Source organism: Drosophila persimilis, unplaced genomic scaffold, assembly GCF_003286085.1.
Source record: "Drosophila persimilis strain 14011-0111.01,24,50 unplaced genomic scaffold, DperRS2 tig00000885-arrow-arrow-pilon, whole genome shotgun sequence".
Taxonomy (NCBI): domain Eukaryota; kingdom Metazoa; phylum Arthropoda; class Insecta; order Diptera; family Drosophilidae; genus Drosophila; species Drosophila persimilis.
In genome coordinates, this window is record NW_020825367.1 from 276,065 (window position 1) to 293,738 (window position 17,674).

The 17,674-nt window shown below is 47.3% G+C and overlaps 11 protein-coding genes across 12 annotated transcripts; 5 read left to right on the top strand and 6 right to left on the bottom strand.

The window, feature by feature from the left end:
* Positions 1-13: 13 nt before the first annotated feature.
* On the top strand, positions 14-2,035 carry LOC6599497 (FIT family protein CG10671). The gene is made up of 3 exons (XM_026993764.1): positions 14-164; positions 249-864; positions 935-2,035. The coding sequence occupies exons 2-3, from the start codon at positions 351-353 to the stop codon at positions 1,672-1,674; spliced, it is 1,254 nt and encodes a 417-aa protein (XP_026849565.1). The 5' UTR covers positions 14-164; positions 249-350; the 3' UTR covers positions 1,675-2,035.
* LOC6599496 (ganglioside-induced differentiation-associated protein 1) lies at positions 1,749-3,816 on the bottom strand. Of its 2 annotated transcripts, XM_026993765.1 has the most exons (5): positions 3,515-3,815; positions 2,837-3,029; positions 2,598-2,777; positions 2,079-2,537; positions 1,749-2,002 (listed from the first exon to the last, which is right to left on the bottom strand). In XM_026993765.1, exons 1-5 carry the CDS (start codon positions 3,638-3,640, stop codon positions 1,989-1,991), a joined length of 972 nt encoding a protein of 323 aa, XP_026849566.1. In that variant the 5' UTR covers positions 3,641-3,815; the 3' UTR covers positions 1,749-1,988. The 2 variants fall into 2 exon arrangements, with proteins under 2 accessions (XP_026849566.1, XP_002024716.1); XM_002024680.2 differs by having other exon boundaries at positions 1,749-2,537; positions 3,515-3,816.
* A 956-nt stretch (positions 3,817-4,772) lies between these two features.
* LOC6599495 (dehydrogenase/reductase SDR family member 4) lies at positions 4,773-5,987 on the top strand. Its single transcript, XM_026993727.1, has 3 exons — positions 4,773-5,065; positions 5,160-5,562; positions 5,624-5,987. The coding sequence occupies exons 1-3, from the start codon at positions 4,815-4,817 to the stop codon at positions 5,927-5,929; spliced, it is 960 nt and encodes a 319-aa protein (XP_026849528.1). The 5' UTR covers positions 4,773-4,814; the 3' UTR covers positions 5,930-5,987.
* LOC6599594 (charged multivesicular body protein 2b-B) lies at positions 5,925-6,711 on the bottom strand. Its single transcript, XM_002024678.2, has one exon. The coding sequence runs from the start codon at positions 6,661-6,663 to the stop codon at positions 6,025-6,027; it is 639 nt and encodes a 212-aa protein (XP_002024714.1). The 5' UTR covers positions 6,664-6,711; the 3' UTR covers positions 5,925-6,024.
* A 126-nt stretch (positions 6,712-6,837) lies between these two features.
* On the top strand, positions 6,838-7,599 carry LOC6599593 (EKC/KEOPS complex subunit TP53RK). Its single transcript, XM_002024677.2, has one exon. The coding sequence runs from the start codon at positions 6,887-6,889 to the stop codon at positions 7,559-7,561; it is 675 nt and encodes a 224-aa protein (XP_002024713.1). The 5' UTR covers positions 6,838-6,886; the 3' UTR covers positions 7,562-7,599.
* On the bottom strand, positions 7,554-9,797 carry LOC6599592 (pentatricopeptide repeat-containing protein 1, mitochondrial). The gene is made up of 2 exons (XM_002024676.2): positions 7,955-9,797; positions 7,554-7,887 (listed from the first exon to the last, which is right to left on the bottom strand). Exons 1-2 carry the CDS (start codon positions 9,785-9,787, stop codon positions 7,597-7,599), a joined length of 2,124 nt encoding a protein of 707 aa, XP_002024712.1. The 5' UTR covers positions 9,788-9,797; the 3' UTR covers positions 7,554-7,596.
* Positions 9,798-10,674: 877 nt separating this feature from the next.
* LOC6599591 (protein Asterix) lies at positions 10,675-11,222 on the top strand. The gene is made up of 2 exons (XM_002024675.2): positions 10,675-10,867; positions 10,937-11,222. Exons 1-2 carry the CDS (start codon positions 10,712-10,714, stop codon positions 11,105-11,107), a joined length of 327 nt encoding a protein of 108 aa, XP_002024711.1. The 5' UTR covers positions 10,675-10,711; the 3' UTR covers positions 11,108-11,222.
* On the bottom strand, positions 11,151-12,539 carry LOC6599590 (ubiquitin thioesterase OTU1). The gene has a single exon (XM_002024674.2). It carries the CDS (start codon positions 12,450-12,452, stop codon positions 11,376-11,378), a length of 1,077 nt encoding a protein of 358 aa, XP_002024710.1. The 5' UTR covers positions 12,453-12,539; the 3' UTR covers positions 11,151-11,375.
* A 696-nt stretch (positions 12,540-13,235) lies between these two features.
* On the top strand, positions 13,236-13,801 carry LOC6599589. The gene is made up of 2 exons (XM_002024673.2): positions 13,236-13,411; positions 13,509-13,801. Exons 1-2 carry the CDS (start codon positions 13,394-13,396, stop codon positions 13,677-13,679), a joined length of 189 nt encoding a protein of 62 aa, XP_002024709.1. The 5' UTR covers positions 13,236-13,393; the 3' UTR covers positions 13,680-13,801.
* A 390-nt stretch (positions 13,802-14,191) lies between these two features.
* On the bottom strand, positions 14,192-14,826 carry LOC6599588. Its single transcript, XM_002024672.2, has 2 exons — positions 14,680-14,826; positions 14,192-14,563 (listed from the first exon to the last, which is right to left on the bottom strand). Exons 1-2 carry the CDS (start codon positions 14,695-14,697, stop codon positions 14,390-14,392), a joined length of 192 nt encoding a protein of 63 aa, XP_002024708.1. The 5' UTR covers positions 14,698-14,826; the 3' UTR covers positions 14,192-14,389.
* A 1,251-nt stretch (positions 14,827-16,077) lies between these two features.
* Positions 16,078-17,135, bottom strand: LOC6599587 (repetitive proline-rich cell wall protein 2). The gene is made up of 2 exons (XM_002024671.2): positions 17,069-17,135; positions 16,078-16,995 (listed from the first exon to the last, which is right to left on the bottom strand). The coding sequence occupies exons 1-2, from the start codon at positions 17,126-17,128 to the stop codon at positions 16,078-16,080; spliced, it is 978 nt and encodes a 325-aa protein (XP_002024707.2). The 5' UTR covers positions 17,129-17,135.
* Between the last annotated feature and the right edge of the window lie 539 nt (positions 17,136-17,674).

The following is a 17,674-nucleotide window of genomic DNA, read 5'->3' on the forward strand; positions in this document are numbered from 1 at the left end:
TTTTTTACGGGGGCGCAACAGCTGCGCGCACGTAGATTTTTGGTTGGAACGTATGTCAGCGAAAAACAACTAGGAGCAACGACAGTGGATACCATAACTGATGTGACAGTGGATATAAATATCACTGAAATTAATGAAATCCACTTTCGAACAGTGCATCGAAGGTAATGTTGCCCAGGACTGTATGAACTTTGACACGCACCATGCTTCCGCTTTCACTTTTACTCTCTCTCTCTCTCGCGCTTTAGCATAACCAAAAACGGCAGCAACAACGCATTTCCCACCTTGACCAAGTGCAAACCCCAGCGCCGCAAGACAGCAACAAGCGTCAACGAAATCTAAATCGAATTATGGCCACCAAACGGCGACCGCTGCGTCCGAACATTGGAACAAGTTCTGGATCAAACATGAACTTTCGACCTGGGGGTCCGGACATAACTCGGTCCGAGGCTAGGGGCACTAGACCTACAGCAGCCCCCACTAGTATCAGAGAGATTCTAGTCATGGGAGTAATACATTTGTGTAAGAAAACGATATTCTTCAACACGGACCTCAAGGTGGCACTCTACTTGGGCAGCCTGTTCGTGGTATCGGTCATTGGGGACTTTGTCCCCTTCCCAAAGACCTACTTCGCACGCTCGGACAATCTATTCAACATGTACTTCGTGAAGGTAGGCTGGGGCTGGACTCTGCTGTTTGTGGTGCCCTTCCTAGTTCTGTCTGCCTATACGATCACCTGCGGCGATCACAAGCGAATGCTCAGGCATCACTTCCCTCGCATTGTCATAGCCACATTCTTTTGGTTTTTCTGGACGAAGCTCTTCAACATTGTGGAAACTTCCTACGGCCGCTGCACGGTCAAAAGTTAGTATTGAAAACGGTTATCAGGATTAGCAGGGTTAACGAAACCTTCTTCTTCCTGTTCCGAAACCAGGCTTCCAGAGCAAGCCGAGCTGCCTTAAGGCCGGACATCTGTGGCAAGGCTTCGACATATCCGGCCATGCTTTCATCCTGATTCACTCTAGTCTGGTGCTCATCGAGGAGGCCCGTCCCATCATCAAGTGGGAGACCATCAAGGAGCACCTCCGCAACGAGATGCACAATCGCAGCGTTTCCGAAAATGCGGGCACCAATCCCCTTCGAGGCCTGAACGACGAGCAGATGAGGAGCCTGCAGTTCCTCTACAAACGACTAACGCCCATCATCCGGACCCTGTTCATCGGCATGGCCGCTCTGCAGCTGCTCTGGGACATAATGCTGGTGGGAACCATGCTCTACTACCACCGCATGATTGAGAAGGTCATAAGCGGCATTATAGCCATCCTGACCTGGTACTTCACGTATCGCTTCTGGTATCCCACGCGCGGCCTCTTGCCAGAAGAGCCCGGAAACGGCACCTTCTTCTACCAGAGGGAGACCCATGTCTTTCCATTCAAGCGTCCCTCGCATTTATCTGGTACGACCTCCGCCAGTGGAGCCTCTGGCCCCATGAGAGCAAATCCCAATGGCAAAGTGGGAGCGACGAATGTGCCCAAGGATCAGCAGATGCCAACATTCATGGGCATGCCATTGTTCACCAGCCCGAAGGTGGCCACTGCCGCAGCAAGCTTGCTTCAATCAGCGCAGCAGAAGCGAGAGCAGCAACAGCAGCAGCAGTTTGGAGCAGATAGCTGAGCCCCAAAGGACGATCCTCGTGAAATCATCGTCCCCGGAGGCTTAAACAAGCATAGCAGGAATTGACAATTAGGTGACGGATTGGAATTTATACCAAATTTTTTGTATATTCAACGTTCGAATGATGCTTATGTAAATTATGATATTTTAGCAGCTAGACACTGGCTGGCACATGGTTCATCCCTCTTCTCTTCTCCTCTACTTTCTCTTCATCATCCCATACCCCTGCATCAGCATCAGCATCAGCGTCAGCCATCTGGTTACCACGTAGTAGCTTTAAGCGTTAAGCGTTTAGCGTTCTTATGTTCGTGCGTTTATATGTGACCAACTTTAACAGTAAAAGGATTTGTTAACAAACGTATCTGCCGTTCACTTATGAGCAAATGCTGCGAACATGGCCATACCCAGGAAGCCGGCTCCTGCGCCCAGCTTGTAGTTTCCCGGCGTCTTCGCCCACATCTCCTTGAGGATCTCGAAATTGCTGGGCTGCAGCTTGTGGTACGACTGGCGCTGCTTGAAGCGCAGAAAATATCCCTCCACCTGGGGCAGCTTACCGAAGGACCAGTAATAGTTCTCAAATCCCAGCTGGTAGAGGCGATGCAGGAGCAGTCCGAAGCTGATGTCCGCCAGGGTGACCTCGTCCCCGGTCAGCCACTCGTTGCGGGGTGCCTTTTTGGACAGCTCTTGCTCCACATAGAGCAGCACATGACGTACGGCATCGAGCACGCGCTGAAAGTCGTCACGGCAGGACACCAGATCCTTGCGACGAATCTGAATGTCCAGCTTTTGCTTCAGCGCCGACTTGTTCGATTCCAGCTCATCCACAGAGCGCCGGAGCAGGTCCAGGACCTTGTCGTTATTCTCTAAAAGAAGCAGAATCATTGGCCATGGCTAGAGTTTAATGCAACTGCTGGGCCACTCACTTAGGCAGGATTGGCGAACTGGCCCAATAAATGGCGCCTTGGGCACCAGCTTTAGATCATCGTGGACGAACGAGCCAAGACTCAGAGCTCCCACTGGCACACGTCCCACGGCATTCTCATAGACCATTACCTGGTCGTACTGTGAGGAACTCTGTTCGGGCTTCAGCACTGGATGATTCGCTGAAATGAAAGGGAAATTTTGAATCCATTTGTGGCATATACTCATGTTACCGTGCTACCTCCCCGGAACTTGCTCTCCACATAGTTGATTATGTGCGTCGAGTTGGGTATGATGAAGGCTCCATCCTGGAGAACGGGAACATCTCCCTTGGGATTGAGGTTTAGGAACCAACTGGAATACTGCTCGCCATTGCATAAGTCTACCACATAGGGAGTGAAGTCAATGTTTTTCTCATAGAGCACCAGGAGAACCTGCAAACGAAACGGAAAAGTGGAAAGAGAAGATTTATCATATCGTATTTCACTGGCTGAAGAAGTTTTGTTTATTTTCCATCTAATCTATTTATATTTTCACTTCATTAACACCTGCAGGGCGGCGGACAGGTACAGGTAAACAAAGATCAATTCCAATGGTGTCATAATACCAATTTCTGAAAACTTTGCTACGATTACAACAATCCAGCTCTATTGCATTCGAAGCCGAACAGACCTTCCCTTGCCCCACTTGAAAGGGAAGGGAAGGGCGTATCGTAGTGCATAGTGGGTGGAACCTTGAAGCACCCTCGGGGGAGGGGGTCACAGTGTGTGTGCGGTCATTATAGGGTAAATAGCATCGGGCAATGATCAGATCAGAACAAATGATGACGACAACTACGCGATGATTAGTTTTGTAATTTCGCGCCATTGGATGATAACTAATTTTGTCGGATATCACATGATTAACATCAGCCACTAACTTTTTGTGAATAGAAGTTGTAGGGATGGAAGTAGAGCACGAGCTTATTGTCCGTAAACACGGGGGCCTTGAAGTCCTGCAGAATGGGTGTGGCTGCTGCTTCAATTTCCTTAGCCTGATCGCCCATTTTTCGAATAAATGTACGTTCTTGGCAGTAGTAGATGCTTAGTAGATCGCGTTAGTCAAATGTATTATGCTAGACTAAAGGTTTTTCTTTTATCACATGCTTCGCCGACGTTGGCGAACACGAAAGCCGTTACCGCGTGCCGGAGACGGAGACGATCGGAACCAGACCTATATGAACACCGCTTGCACACGAGAAGCGACTCTGGGCAACTGTCGGCAACTGTTAGTGCTAGTGCTAGTGCTAGGGCCTACATCTAGAGTGGATCGTGAAGCTGAAGCTGCTCCGACGGCTTATTAATTCGCACATTCGGCTGGGAAGCACTCTATACGAGTATGCTTGTACATATGTATATGCTATGTATGGCATAGGGACTGATTTCGGAACACCACATCCGAGTTGAAGTAGTACTATAGCATGTGAACCGATTCTCACTCGCTCTCATTATTCCGTTGCTACTCGTGTTTGCTTGTCATAATTATTTATCTTTGTTTATATGGCATTACGAAACGTTACGGAACGTTTATCTTCCCCTGCTTCAGATTTTCTTTTCAAAATTTGTTATCTACCGATGACTGAGATGACTGTCTGGGAAAGGGAGTCGGATATTCTTAGTACATTAATGAATCAATAAATTTCTATCTTTGTATTAATGGGCTATCGCATTTAAACTTATTTATATACTATTAAGCTACACATTAGTCAGAAATCATGAGACATTTAAGCACCTTCCCGTGTAAGCTTTCAGTCATTTCAAAAAAAGCGCCGATCAAAAACAAAAACTTTTGATTTCCCCGTGAATGGCAAATCCAAAACACAGTTTACAGTTGATAGTTGATATAGGAAAAATCAATTGTTAAACAAAAAATATCTCGAACTATACTCTCTAGACTAGACTCTCGTATCTTTAATGTTTTACGTGGGTAAGCTGGGCGCCAAAGCTCCATCCAGAAACCATGAGAAATTTAAGCCCCCTGCCTGTGCAAGCTTTCAGTCATTTTAAAAGAGGCTCCATCCAAAACAAAAACTTATGGTTTCACTTTGAATGGCAAATCCAGCCTTCGCGATTCGATTACCAACTAACGAACGCAGTTTACAGTTGATAGTTGATATAGGAAAAAATGAATTGTTAAGCAACAAATATCTTTAACTAAACTCGGAATCTCGTTTCTTGAAAATGTTTCATCTCGGCAAGCAGTTTCTTGGTAGAGCGCCAAAGCTCCACTTGAGTGCCAGCACCACTGTGACTGGGGCCGGAGTCCAAAGTGCCACCAGAAATCTTAATCAAACCAACAACAAACCCGATCAAAAGCTTGTTAACCATAATCTTACCCATAAGCGCTTGTCCAGCAGTAGTCAAAGTTCAAGCGTCAACCAAATGAAGCGTTTAGCAGGGAAAGTTGCCGTGGTCACCGCCTCCACCGATGGGTGAGAGAGAACAAAATACCTCAAATTTTAGATCTGCCTTGCCTTGCCACTTTTGTCAACTAATTGAATAATATATGTTCTGTTCCTTTCGTAGTATCGGCTTTGCTATTGCCAAACGGCTAGCAGAAGATGGAGCCGCCGTGGTCATCAGCAGTCGCAAGCAAAAGAACGTGGACAATGCCCTGGCGGAGCTGCGCAAATTGAATCTGAATGTGCACGGCCTGAAATGTCACGTGAGCGAGCCGCAGGATCGCAAACAGCTCTTCGATGAAACCATCAGCAAGTACGGAAAGCTCAATATATTAGTTAGCAACGCTGCCACAAACCCCGCCGTAGGTGGAGTCCTGGATTGCGATGAGAAGGTCTGGGACAAGATCTTCGATGTCAATGTTAAGAGCTCGTATCTGCTAGCCAAGGAGGCGCTGCCATTTCTGCGGCAGGAGAAGGGCTCCAGCATTGTCTTTGTCTCGTCCATTGCAGGTTACGATGCCTTTGAGGTTAGTATGACTGGACTTATCCATGGGTTAGTGGCTTATCTCAACCTCCTTATCGTTGCAGCTGCTGGGTGCATACTCCGTCAGCAAGACGGCTCTCATCGGCCTCACCAAGGCTGCCGCTAAAGATTTGGCGCCAGAGGGCATTCGCGTCAATTGCCTGGCCCCCGGCATTATCAAGACAAAGTTCTCCAAAGCCCTATACGAAGATGAGTCAGCGAATGATGCGGCTCTCATGAAAATTCCGATGGGCCGTCTGGGCACCAGCGAGGAGATGGCTGGCGTGGTCTCGTTCCTGGTGAGCGAGGATGCCGCCTACATAACGGGCGAGGCCATCGTGGCCGGAGGTGGTATGAGTGCTCGTCTTTAAGTGATTTACATAAATATATTTCCTTAGAGGCTATGGATAACAGCCGTGTTCACAATAATATACAAAAAAGTGATGCAGTGTAATGTAATGGTGGTCTAGGAGGATCGCAGCTTGGCCAGCTGGTCGGCAATGTCCTTCTCAGTGCGCTTGCCGCTCGTCTCGAAGTCTGCGCTGCCAGTGGCTGGAATATTGGACATCTTTCCAGAGACCTCAATGCCGATCTCATCGAGGACTTTGTTCACCACCGCATTTGACTCTTCCTCGTCACCCGACTCGTTAAGCATGTCGTCCAGTGTGTCGTTGATCATCTCATCTGTCATTTCCATCTTCATATTCGCCGCCTGGAAGTCGCGCACTGTTCCCGCAATCGCCTCGGGTCGCATCACCTTGTTCATATCTGCCATGGTCTTGGCCGTGGTTCCCATTGCCTCACCCAGCGCTATGTTGGCGCCCATATTCTTGTTCTGGAAGCCAATGGATTGGATCTTTCCAGCCGCCGCGTAGCTGCGCGACTTCTGCTTCCGTATCTCCACCAGCTGCTTGGCCAGAATGCGACAAGCGTCGTTATTTCGAGCAGCTGCGTTGCGTCTGATGTCAGCCTCCAGTTTTTTCTCCTCCTCCTCCAATTTGCGACGCTCGCGTTCAATGTCGCGCGTGGCCTTCTTCAATGATCTGTCATTTTCGCGCTGCTGCTCCTTGACCGTGGGTTTCTTGCCGAATATGTTGTTGAACATTTTTAGAACATGGAATAATGGTCGACTACGACGCGCAAAAATTTGTAAGGCTGTGGATTTCTTTTTGTCCTATGAATCACGCAAAAGTTGGTGCATATCGAAACATCGAAGTAAACAGTAAATCAGATCAGCTGTTGGCGCTGCGAATGGCAACTGGGTGCGTTGCGCCGTGAGTGTGCCTGCTTTTACTTTTTTTTGGATTTGAGTTGTTTTCGTCAAAAAAATGCCCAGCGAAATTTTAAAACAAGGAGCCGAGGCGCGCCTCTACCTTGGCGAATACCAGGGAGAAACCTGCTTGATTAAGGAACGCTTTGTCAAGAAGTACCGCCACCCAGAGCTAGACAAACAAATCACCCGACGTCGCATGAAGGCAGAGATGAAGACGGCCGCACGTTGTCTGGCTGCCGGCGTGTTGGTCCCGAAAGTACTTCACCTGGACTACCCCGCACACACCTTGTATATAGAATACTATGCCAATGCCAAGACAGCCAAGGAGTTCATCCAGGAAACGGTTGCCACCAAGGAGGCGGACGAGGCGAAGAAGCTACTGCTGGATCTGTGCTGGAGAATCGGCGTGATCGTTGGCAGAATGCACACTGACCACATCATACATGGCGACCTGACCACATCAAACATCCTAATCGATCCCCAGGAGAACAAGTACGATATCGTGTTCATTGATTTCGGTTTGAGTCACTACGACAAGGGCGCCGAGCGCAAGGGCGTGGATCTGTACGTTCTGGAGCGGGCCCTGCTGAGCACGCACAGCGAGCAGCCCTATCTCTTCGAACAAATCCTGGCTGGCTACCGCATGCAGTGTGGCAGGGAGGGGGACATTGTTCTCGACAAGTTCGAGGAAGTACGGGCACGCGGACGTAAGCGAACGATGATTGGCTAACAAAAATAATCTTTAATAAAACCTACATCGTAAACCTATTCTATCTTCTTGATGAACTCTCTTGGAGGGTCATCCTGCAGCTCATCGATCTTGATTTTCTTAATATATTTCCTCAGCTTTGTTTTTCGCTTGACCTGCTCGTGCTTGAGTGGTTCCAGACCGTCCACGGCTGCCTCCTTATACTTGGCATAGGGGCGTACCTTTATCTTGGCAATGGCATCTTCCAGCTGAAGGCCAGTCAGGCCCTGCTCTTCGTAGTACAGGCGGTACTTATCACAGAACTTCGAGTGTCCCTTCTTAAAAGTGGGCGTCTTGGTCGAAGGGTGCTGTGGGTGGAAATATTGAACGGCTTAGTAGATTTCTCAGGGCATGTCCTCCAAATACTCAACTCACCCTGGCATCAATAGCCCGGGCGCATCCTCTGTGAAAGTTGTGCAGATGACGGAGGAATGGCTCGTTGGGCTTGACGCCCTCTTCCAGGCTTAGTTGCATGATTTCATTGATGTAGCCGAAGGACTTCTGGGCACAGCCCTGGCGCAACATGGCTCCTAGTATGGGCATGTTCATTTTAATTTCAGCCTCCTGCATTTGCAGCAACAGTTCCCTCGCTTCCTCCTGGGTTCGGCAACCCAGGGCGAGCACGCCATAGGTAACGATATCCGGACGTAATCCTGCAGTGCGTATCATGGAAAGAACTTCGCGGGCACTGTCGTAGTCAAAGCGCATCGATCGCTTTTTGATCAGTATATTGAAAAAGTCTATGTCTGCCTTCAGGCCAATCTTGCGGACGAATGTGAGGAGCTGCTTCTCAGCAGAGTTGGTGGGAGGGATCACCTCTAGCATGGTCGTGAAGGTCTGTATATCGGGGGTTATCTTGTGCTGTTTCATGTGCTCCAGAAATCCCGTGATGCCGCCCAGCAAGAGGAAACGCTCATGGGGACGGGTCACTTCCTCTAGGGCCACCAGACTGCCCAGGTGTGGGCGCGGCAGCAGAAGATTGGGTAGTTCCAGCTCACTTGCAGTTGTCGCCACTTCGATGTGGTCAGGCAGAGAAGAGGTGCTCGATGATTCACTCAGTAAATTGTCCTTTTCTCCTCCCTCCAGTTGGGGTACCGCCTCCTGTTTGGTTGCTGCTGGAGCAATCTGGTGTAGAACCTCTCGCATGGACTCCAAAGTACCAAAACCACAGTCCCGGGCACAACGTAGCATAACATTGAAGCTGTAGTAGTCCGGGCTGATGCCTCCCCGCAACATTTTATGCCACGTGAGGAGAGCATGTCGAAAACCGTGCTCCGGATTGCTGGCGCACGCCTGCAGCAGGAAATTGAATGTGTCTGCATTCATGTCCAGCTTACGATCCACCATTTCATCTGCCAGCATGTAGGCTGTGTCTACATCTCCGCACCTGCCGTAGGCCTTGATCATGGCGTTGTAGTTTTTCGCATTTGGTTCGTAGCCCTTCTCCAGCATATTCTCTCGCAGGATCTGAGCCTTGGCCAGTCCATCGCTGATGGAAGGTGCATTGGCGCAAGCATTGAAGAGCGAGGTATACGTTCCTCCCGAAACGTTTAGTCCGCGCTGCCGCATCTTCGTGTACAGGGAGAACGCCTTACGGGTGTATCCGGCTTTGGCGCAGCCGCTGATCAGAAGATTGTATATGTACTTCTCTGGCTTGACGCGATCCTCTCGGAGCATACGCTGCTCCAGCACGGCAATGGCATCGTTTAGCCGGTTCGCGTTCAAGTGTTCCTTGATGAGATGTGCGTATTCCTTGGTTTGCAGTTTCTTTGAATGCCGCGTAGGCTTGCTTATGTATTCCTCCTCCTCGATATCACCAGGATCTTCAGATTGACTGGCGCTAATCTTGGCATCGCCAAAGGTATCCGGATCCCCATGCTCTAAAACTTTTTCCGGTTTCGGTTTCTTTTCCTTCCCATTTTTCGCAAACTTAAACTTATTTTGCTGCTTGTGAACACCCACATTATCTTCCGCAGGAAATTCATCTTGGAATGGATTGTTAAACCTATTGGCCTCGCGTTTAGCTTGCAAACCGGCTTCCTGATCCGTAACACGCACGTGCAGCAGCCGGCTTTGATCCAACGTCCAGGAGCGCGGTGGAACCGATTGGAGTCGTCCGCTATAGCTATTTAAAGAGCTCCCTACGGTGTTTAATTGCAAGCGGCGCATATGCGACGCCAGGCATTGGCTGAGCACTCTCAGAGCCATAATTTCTTCTGCAACTTTTAGTAATTTTTATGTAATTTATCAAACTATTCAAACGTGCGTGCCGCGGAGGAATAAATACAGAAAACAGCTGCTGCGTAGAGTTGCCACCTGAGTCTCCAAAGAAGGCAATAACTTTCTTGTTTTTAAATATTTTGCCGTTTATTGTATTCTTTCAGAGGCCAAGAATAGGAGGTTCAATATACATGTCAAAGAAATATCAATTTGAGAAAAGGTCTTTATTAATTACGTTTTATCTTCATATGAAATTAACGAAATAGGGTATATAAAGGCAATGCGCGCACCATGTCTGTCTTCAAATACCAACAACATTGCGACTGTTTTTTTTGTTGAACTATTTTTTGTATGCCTTGTTTAAGCCAAAATACAAGGACTATAAACTAGCCAATCTTGAAGAAAATTTATTCATCAACGGCCTAAAATTATGTGGGCAGAACTATGGGTTTTAGTTAGACAGAATTATTCAACGGAATATACAAATTAAACAATATGAACGACTATCCTCTTTCGTTTTTTTTTTTTTTTTTACCTATTTCGCTAAAACCTTTTTTGTTTGACCTATTTCGTTAAAACCTTTTATTAGACAAGATCCAATAAAAGCAAGTATTTAGAATAAGCCAGTCAAGTAGAAAAATTATTCATGAATCGTATACATTTATGTGGGAATGGCTAAATGTGCTATATAGCTGAGAATATTCGACGGAATATCAAAAACGAGGAATATGTAATATAGATCTTGAATTCGTCAGACCATTTACGGTATATTTTTAAAATTCGACGGTATATTTTGGTATATTTCTGAGGGTCAGACGGTATGTTTTAACGATAATCCGCGGTCACACTGCGTCACATTCCTATTTTTCTGACCGAATTAGTTTAATTTAGTGAAAATTTAATACTTTCAACATGAGCAATACTGTGGATCCACGTCGCAAGGAGAAAATCAATCGCTACAAGGCGCCCAAGAACCAGGGCCAAGGCGGCGGCGCCAACGAGGACATGATGCCGGACTACATGAATATCTTGGGAATGATTTTCTCAATGTGCGGGCTGATGATGAAGGTGAGCCCCGAATTTCCCGATTTATGGCCAAGTGGACTTATCAGTAACATGCAACCGCTTCTCTTACAGCTGAAATGGTGCGCCTGGTTCGCACTGTACTGCTCCTGCATTAGCTTTGCCAGCTCCAAGGCCAGCGACGATGCCAAGCAAGTTCTTTCTTCCTTCATGCTGAGCGTCAGCGCTGTGGTCATGTCCTACCTACAGAATCCGGCTGCCATGACTCCCCCGTGGGCCTCTTAGCAGTGAGAAAGGCCAAAGCCCCAGCATTTTGTTCTAGTTTAAATAAATGTCAATTTTTATTGCGATCCAAGAGGGGATAAAGAAATATAATATACTATAATTTTTGCAAATCAAATAATTTAAAATTTAAAAACATGATGTATAATTTAGCTAAAAGCGGTGGGGTTGTGCACCGTCGCCAGAAATGTAGGCATCACTAGGTAGTGAGTAGGTAGTAGGCAAACAGAATGAACGCTAAAATATAAATGGTTCCGAAAATCAGGACGTATTAAATCTCCTCGAAGTTCTCGTGCCCGGTTTTCTTGGCGTGCTCCTGGGCCTGGCCCTGGCCCACCAGCATCACATCGCAGTCCATGCAGCGCAAGGTGAATTTGTCAACGTTGGTGAACTGGCGCGAGGACTTAGCCTCGTTGGCTATCTGTTCGGCCTGTTGGTATACGCCCATCTCCTCCACTGGAAAAATGGTGGCCGGAACCGAGTTCTGCTGGGTCTCCATGTACAGGGGATCGTAGTGGATGCCATCGAAGAGGAGGAAGACGCGGAGTCCAAAGTTCTTGTCCTCGCCAAAGCGGTTGATGATGGCGTTCTGTATGTCCACCACATCGATCTCGATGCCGTAGTAGTTGGACAGTATGGAGACCTCAATAGCACCGCCCCACGAGTCGGCCTTCTGTATCCAGGCGCAGTAATCGGAGTTGGACTTGCCCAGCACGGCGTCATTGTACTGCTGGGTATCGGCAGACACCTCTTGGGCTATGATGTGCCGCATCATTTCGCTGCCTTCATTGTCCACCTTGCCGTTAAGGACGAAGCGAATGCTTGTGAAGAGGCATGAGTTATCCGCCGGCACCACCTTTTTCAGTAGAATGCCATTGAAGTTGCCGTTGGGTCCAGACTCTTCGGGTGAAATCACTGGCTCCAACGATTGAACGATATTTAAAGCGCCCGTCTCTATGCTGCCTCCGCTGGATACCTGACGCAGATGTTCCGCATCCTCCTCAGCCTGCAGACGACGCGCCAGCGCCTCGTCATCCTCCATAGTTGAACTGCCACTGCCACTGGCAATGGGTGTGGAAGTGGGGCCAGCAGCACCAGCCTTTTCTTCCACAATCAAGGTCTCACCGCTGTTGATGCCCACAGTCTTGAGGTTCTGATTTTCCCGATTTTCGGAGAGGTCCAATGGTTTGGGTGGATAGCCGACCAGCACGTGCAGCTGCAGTTCCTGTATGGCTGTCGCCTGGGCTATTCTCGTCTTCAGTTCCCCAAGCGTCGTATTCTGGTTCAAATCTTTGACAATGAATTGACCTTTTTTCGATTTCAGCTTCACACTGAATGAACCAGTCATTTTACTGATCGGCTTTTAACACAGACGTAAAGAGGACAGATTGGTATGATGGGGGCAATTTTTGTATTTTGGATTGACTGGAGTTTATAAGTTATATATTGTCTAATTTGGTTTTTTTCCTTCTTTTTTATTGCTTTTTTTGTTTAATCGCTTCGGTGTTGCCAGATGGCTAATATCGCGGGAACTGGCAGCGCTAGTCGCGATGCCCGAAAATGCACTAAAAAATACCTGGTGGCGCGTAAGTTCAAAAACTGTTATCCTAAATGTTTGGATATGATTGAAAAGTGATGTTTAACTGACAGAAATATCTAGACACACCATGCCATGCTTGAATGCTGTACCGCATTCCATTTTAGGTGTTAATACACTGCCTAATGGCCATGCTCGTTGGCTAAGGCTGCAATGTCAGGCCGCTAATTAAAGTTTAGCAGAGGATGGAAGAGTTCGTTCGTTCGCGGCTAATGGCCTACACAAATAGAATCATCCAGAACCAAGGAAATGCCGATTAGCAAAAACAGAAACCACAAATTTTGGGGAAACAGCCGCCAAGAGAGACGTCAAGTCAACAAATGGTCCAAATACTGATACTTTAAAGTTTAAACTCAACAATGGAACCGCAAGAGCAGCCACAAAATGAAATATGTAGTCCGGTATGGGCTTTTGTTATTGCCTCAGATGCGTGGTACACTTAAATCACATTTAATAGTCCAAACAAATTGATTGCCCGCGCCCCTCCCACTCCACTTCACTCCACTCCACTCCTCTCCGATTCACGAGATCGTCGAGCCGCCACCGCGTTGTTTTAATTTCTATGAAAGACGACCGGGCTGGGCCGTCGAGCGACTGACTATAAATAGTTGGGCAGCCGGGTCTGGTGTTCAGTGCAAGCAGGTCTGTCAACGACATCCCATCAATCCCAGCTCCAAACATCCGCAGTCAACATGAAGTTCTTGCTCCTGGTGCGTCTCCCAACACACACAAAACTGGATAATCATTACCCCCATCCAACATCGACTATCGAACATCCACTAACCACGGACTACCTTTTGATTACAGAGCGTGTTCCTTTGCCTGGTCGTGTGCTTCATGGCCACCAGTGCGGTGCCCATCGAGGAGTCCATACCCGAAGGTCTCGAGGGTCCTGGCAGTGACACCTTCAACCCCTCAGACGATCAGTCCTTCCTGCTCAAGCTGAAGCTGCTCAAGAAGCTCCTGTTCTTGGGCTAAGAGATGAGATTCCTCCATGCATTCGGCTATGGATGTTTTTTTTTTTGGTAGCTTAACTTTGTGTCTAGGTTTTTTAAGAAAAAATACAAAATTAAATGAAATGCAAGCATTTGATAAACTAATCTCATTGTGTGTTCGTTCTAACTGGCGTAGATGGTTGATAGTGCGAGAAGTGCGAGAGGAGAGCCCAGTTTGTTTCTTCAGTCATTTGTTTGTCAAAACTGAAGCAGAAGCGGGCCTCTCTTTTGGGAGAAGATTAGGAAATAGACATGAATACAAATATTTCGCAAGAATCTACAGAATAACTCCTGCTCTTCCTTCCAGAGATTAACCAAAAGACCAAAGGCATTTGTTCAGAAGGATCTTTATATCAAGCTGATCATTAAATCATTTCAAGGAAACTTTTCAACCTAACCTCAAGGAAACTTCAGAATGCTTTATAGACCACAAGTAGAACTGGTTCCCATCATAAACAAGAAAAATAAAGGAATTCCCCATTAAAATCAGATCGATGAATCATTTAAAAGCTTGGTATGGATAGTATGGAATTATGGAATTATCTAAGTAAAACGGGTTAAACGTTGTTGAGTGCAGTAGCTTGATGCTGTTGTTGTTGTTGTTGTGTTGTTGTGGTTTGGATGGACTAGATTCGGAGCTGATCTGAGCTGAATGATATACTATAGGTATGTATATGGCACACATCCTTTCCTCTAACCCAACAATTTCTTCAGCTTGAGCAGCTTCTTCAGCTTGAAGATGGCTTGCGGATCCTGGGGACGCTGCACATCATCGAAAGCCGGCTGATAGATGTTATCTCCGATCAAGGACTCATCCACGGGCACTGCAGACACCAGAGCAATGGCCAGCAGGCACACAAACAGGGTCTAAAGTGGGGAAATATTGTATGTAATCCAGTAATATTATTGGGGGAGGATACTGAGGAGTACTGAGTACTGCTTCTCATTCTCCTTCGCCTCCAACTCTGATTCCGAAGTCTTACCAAGGCGAGGTACTTCATGATTGTTGGGTGTTGTCTTGGGTAGATGTTGCGCTGGTTAATCCAAAAATTGACTGCAACTGGTAGCTTCTGGGGCCTGTGGCTTTTATAGCACCCAAAAACAGTGGCTCGAGGGAGATGATGATATGTAAACTGCAGACTGCAGTGGAGAAGTGGACAAATAAGCGATACATAAACAAAACAAAGACAGACACAAAACAAGAAAACCAAACAAAACGAAACATGGCCAAAAACATCTGCAGGCCAGAGGCCAGATCGGGGAGGGGGGCAAGGCCCTGTCTGGCAGGTGTCGTGTCTGTCGAGTCTCTGTGCAAATCAGGCTTATGCTCGTCTTTAAACAGCAAAAACTAAACCAACGGCTAAAAGCCCCGAAACCAAAGCCATGCCCTGTTCACTTAGGTGGCATATCTTCTGTTTATCAGAGGGGGTGGGGGGGGGGGGGGGAGGTCCACTGAATAAGTTGGATCGTTGATTAAACACTGAGTAATACTAAGTAAATGAAAAAGCTGCTCAACTGAAGGCCACTCTGGAAGTTGGTCAGGCAAGAAGAAGACTATTGAGATCACACAAAAAAGATTCCACCATTCAGTTATCACTATTATAGGCCCCCTCTAAACACTTTAACACCTTCAAGTTCAAGAACGATATTGCGGATATTGTTTACCTTTCCATGCCTGATTGATCAATGGCCAAGCCAATTAAAACAAATGATAGCCGGACAGAATGAGAGTGAAGATCAAGATCCATAAATATTTGACACTTCTAATAGCCATCAATCGTGAAGATCCGATCACTAAATCAATACAAAATAAAATAGCAAAGCAAAGTAAACGTTCGATTTTGAATTCGAGTTTTGGGCTGGGCGGAGGCCAGCATTAGTGCCAAGTCATGCTGGAAGCCAGGTCATCCATGACGATGAGGTTGCAGCTTATCCGTACTAGAAGAAGAAAAACCGGAAACATTCGCCCAGCAGCCGCAGCCGCTCTAGATATGTTAATTTAATGGATTTTGAGAATGAACAGATGGCAATGCCACCAGTTGTCACAAATTCCGTAAATTGATATAGATATATGCATATATATTGTAGTAAATGTATACCAAATGCATATCATATCAAGTATCAGCTGTGCAACAATGGATCATTGTCGTCTGCCTGTAGCTGAGCGGTATATTTCCCATGCCCCTGGGGATTTCAATTAAGTTGGCATGGGCCTGGCTCTGGCCATGTGGAGATGTGTCAATTTGTGTTTAAACTGTTTCGGAGATGGCAATAAATTTTGATTTCGCACAGAAAAGATGATGAAAGAAAGATATCGTAGTCAACTGTTACGGCAGGTCTAAGGCGTGGAACCAATGATATAATATATGAATGGTCAAAACTTATTCATTGTCATCCATACTATCGGAAACATCTTCGGACTCCTCCATCGGAGGCTCTTCCATCGGAGGCTCTTCCATCGGAGGCTCTTCCTGCGGAAGCTCTTCCTTCGGAGGCTCTTCCTTCCGAGGCTCTTCCTTCGGAGGCTCTTCCTTCGGAGGCTCTTCCTTCGGAGGCTCTTCCTTCGGAGGCTCTTCCTTCGGAGGCTTTTCCTTCGGAGGCTCTTCCTTCGGAGGCACTTCCTTTGGAGGCTCTTCCATCGGAGGATCGTCCTTCGGAGGCTCTTCCTGCGGAGGCTCTTCCTTCGGAGGCTCTTCCTTTGGAGGCTCTTCCTTCGGAGGCTCTTCCTTCCGAGGCTCTTCCTTCGGAGGCTCTTCTTTCGGAGGCTCTACCTGCTGGGGCTCCTCCACACTGTTATTCAGATCTGATTTCACTACATAGCCCGGCGGGGTTGTCATGCTAAACTTGATTCTGCAGGTAACCAATTTGATGACCTCCTCGTAAACCTGCACCAGTTCCAGCATTGCCAGATATCTGCCATCGGGCACGCGAAAGGGAACGAACTTCACATCAATGGCACTGTTCGCCACGTAGTAGAATCCGGGAACGAGCGGACAGGATATGAAGAAGGTGGACGGCAGCAGACTCTCCCCTTGGCCATGATCCGTTGAGATATTCCGCAGCGAGTCGAGTACCTTGCACAGGTCCATATTCTTCAAGCGCATCAGATCGCTGAAGTCCGAGCCCCCAGGCGTGTCGGAGAGCTTTCTCAGGAAGATATGCATCAGCAGTTTGCCGGCAAAGGGCACTTTTATGGTCAGATTGAAGTTGATGGCCTCCAGGTGATCGACGCTGGTGCTTACATAGATCTCGTCGGGCACAAAAGAGTGCACGTGCAGCTTATCGATTTGCAGAAACAGCTGGGAATCAATTGAAAACGATCAATCTCTGATACTGGTAGGGCTTATGCTTATGCTTCGATAGGAGACTCACGCAGGTGGCCTGTGCTGATATGCAAATGATGCCCAAGGCCAGACGTCGCAGAGGCACCATGGCCCATGGGTTTATGGTTTTCAGCGGATCAATGGGAACTAACCGCCCGAAATTCGGCGACATTTGCGGATTGAGAAATTAGCCTCGTTTTTGGTCTATTTAGTCAGGCCACGTTGAATTCGCTAATGGGTTTTTTTCGGTTAGATTCTTATCGAGCATGACCCTAACAATGATTGCATACCGTATGAGGGCAGGGCGCACAGATCGGGCAGATCGGGCGTATGCGTGACTGAATATGATCAAATCACATCTAGCTTTTTAATAGTTTTTTTGATGTTTAACAAGATGTAAATTACGGCCAACTCAATGGACATGCCCGCAACATGGAGCTTAACGACTCCACTCCGCGGAGCCTGGAACCAGTGGCAATGATGAACTTGAACCAAAAAAATAACTGAAAAGTTTGCCCTGTAAACGGACATAAATTGTGCCGTTGACGCCGCTGCCACTGCCGCTGCCCGGCGTGACCCAAAAGTTGAAAAGTGAACCGAACAAAAGTCTCAGATAAATCATCCCAAACGAAAAATATATGTACACACACACACA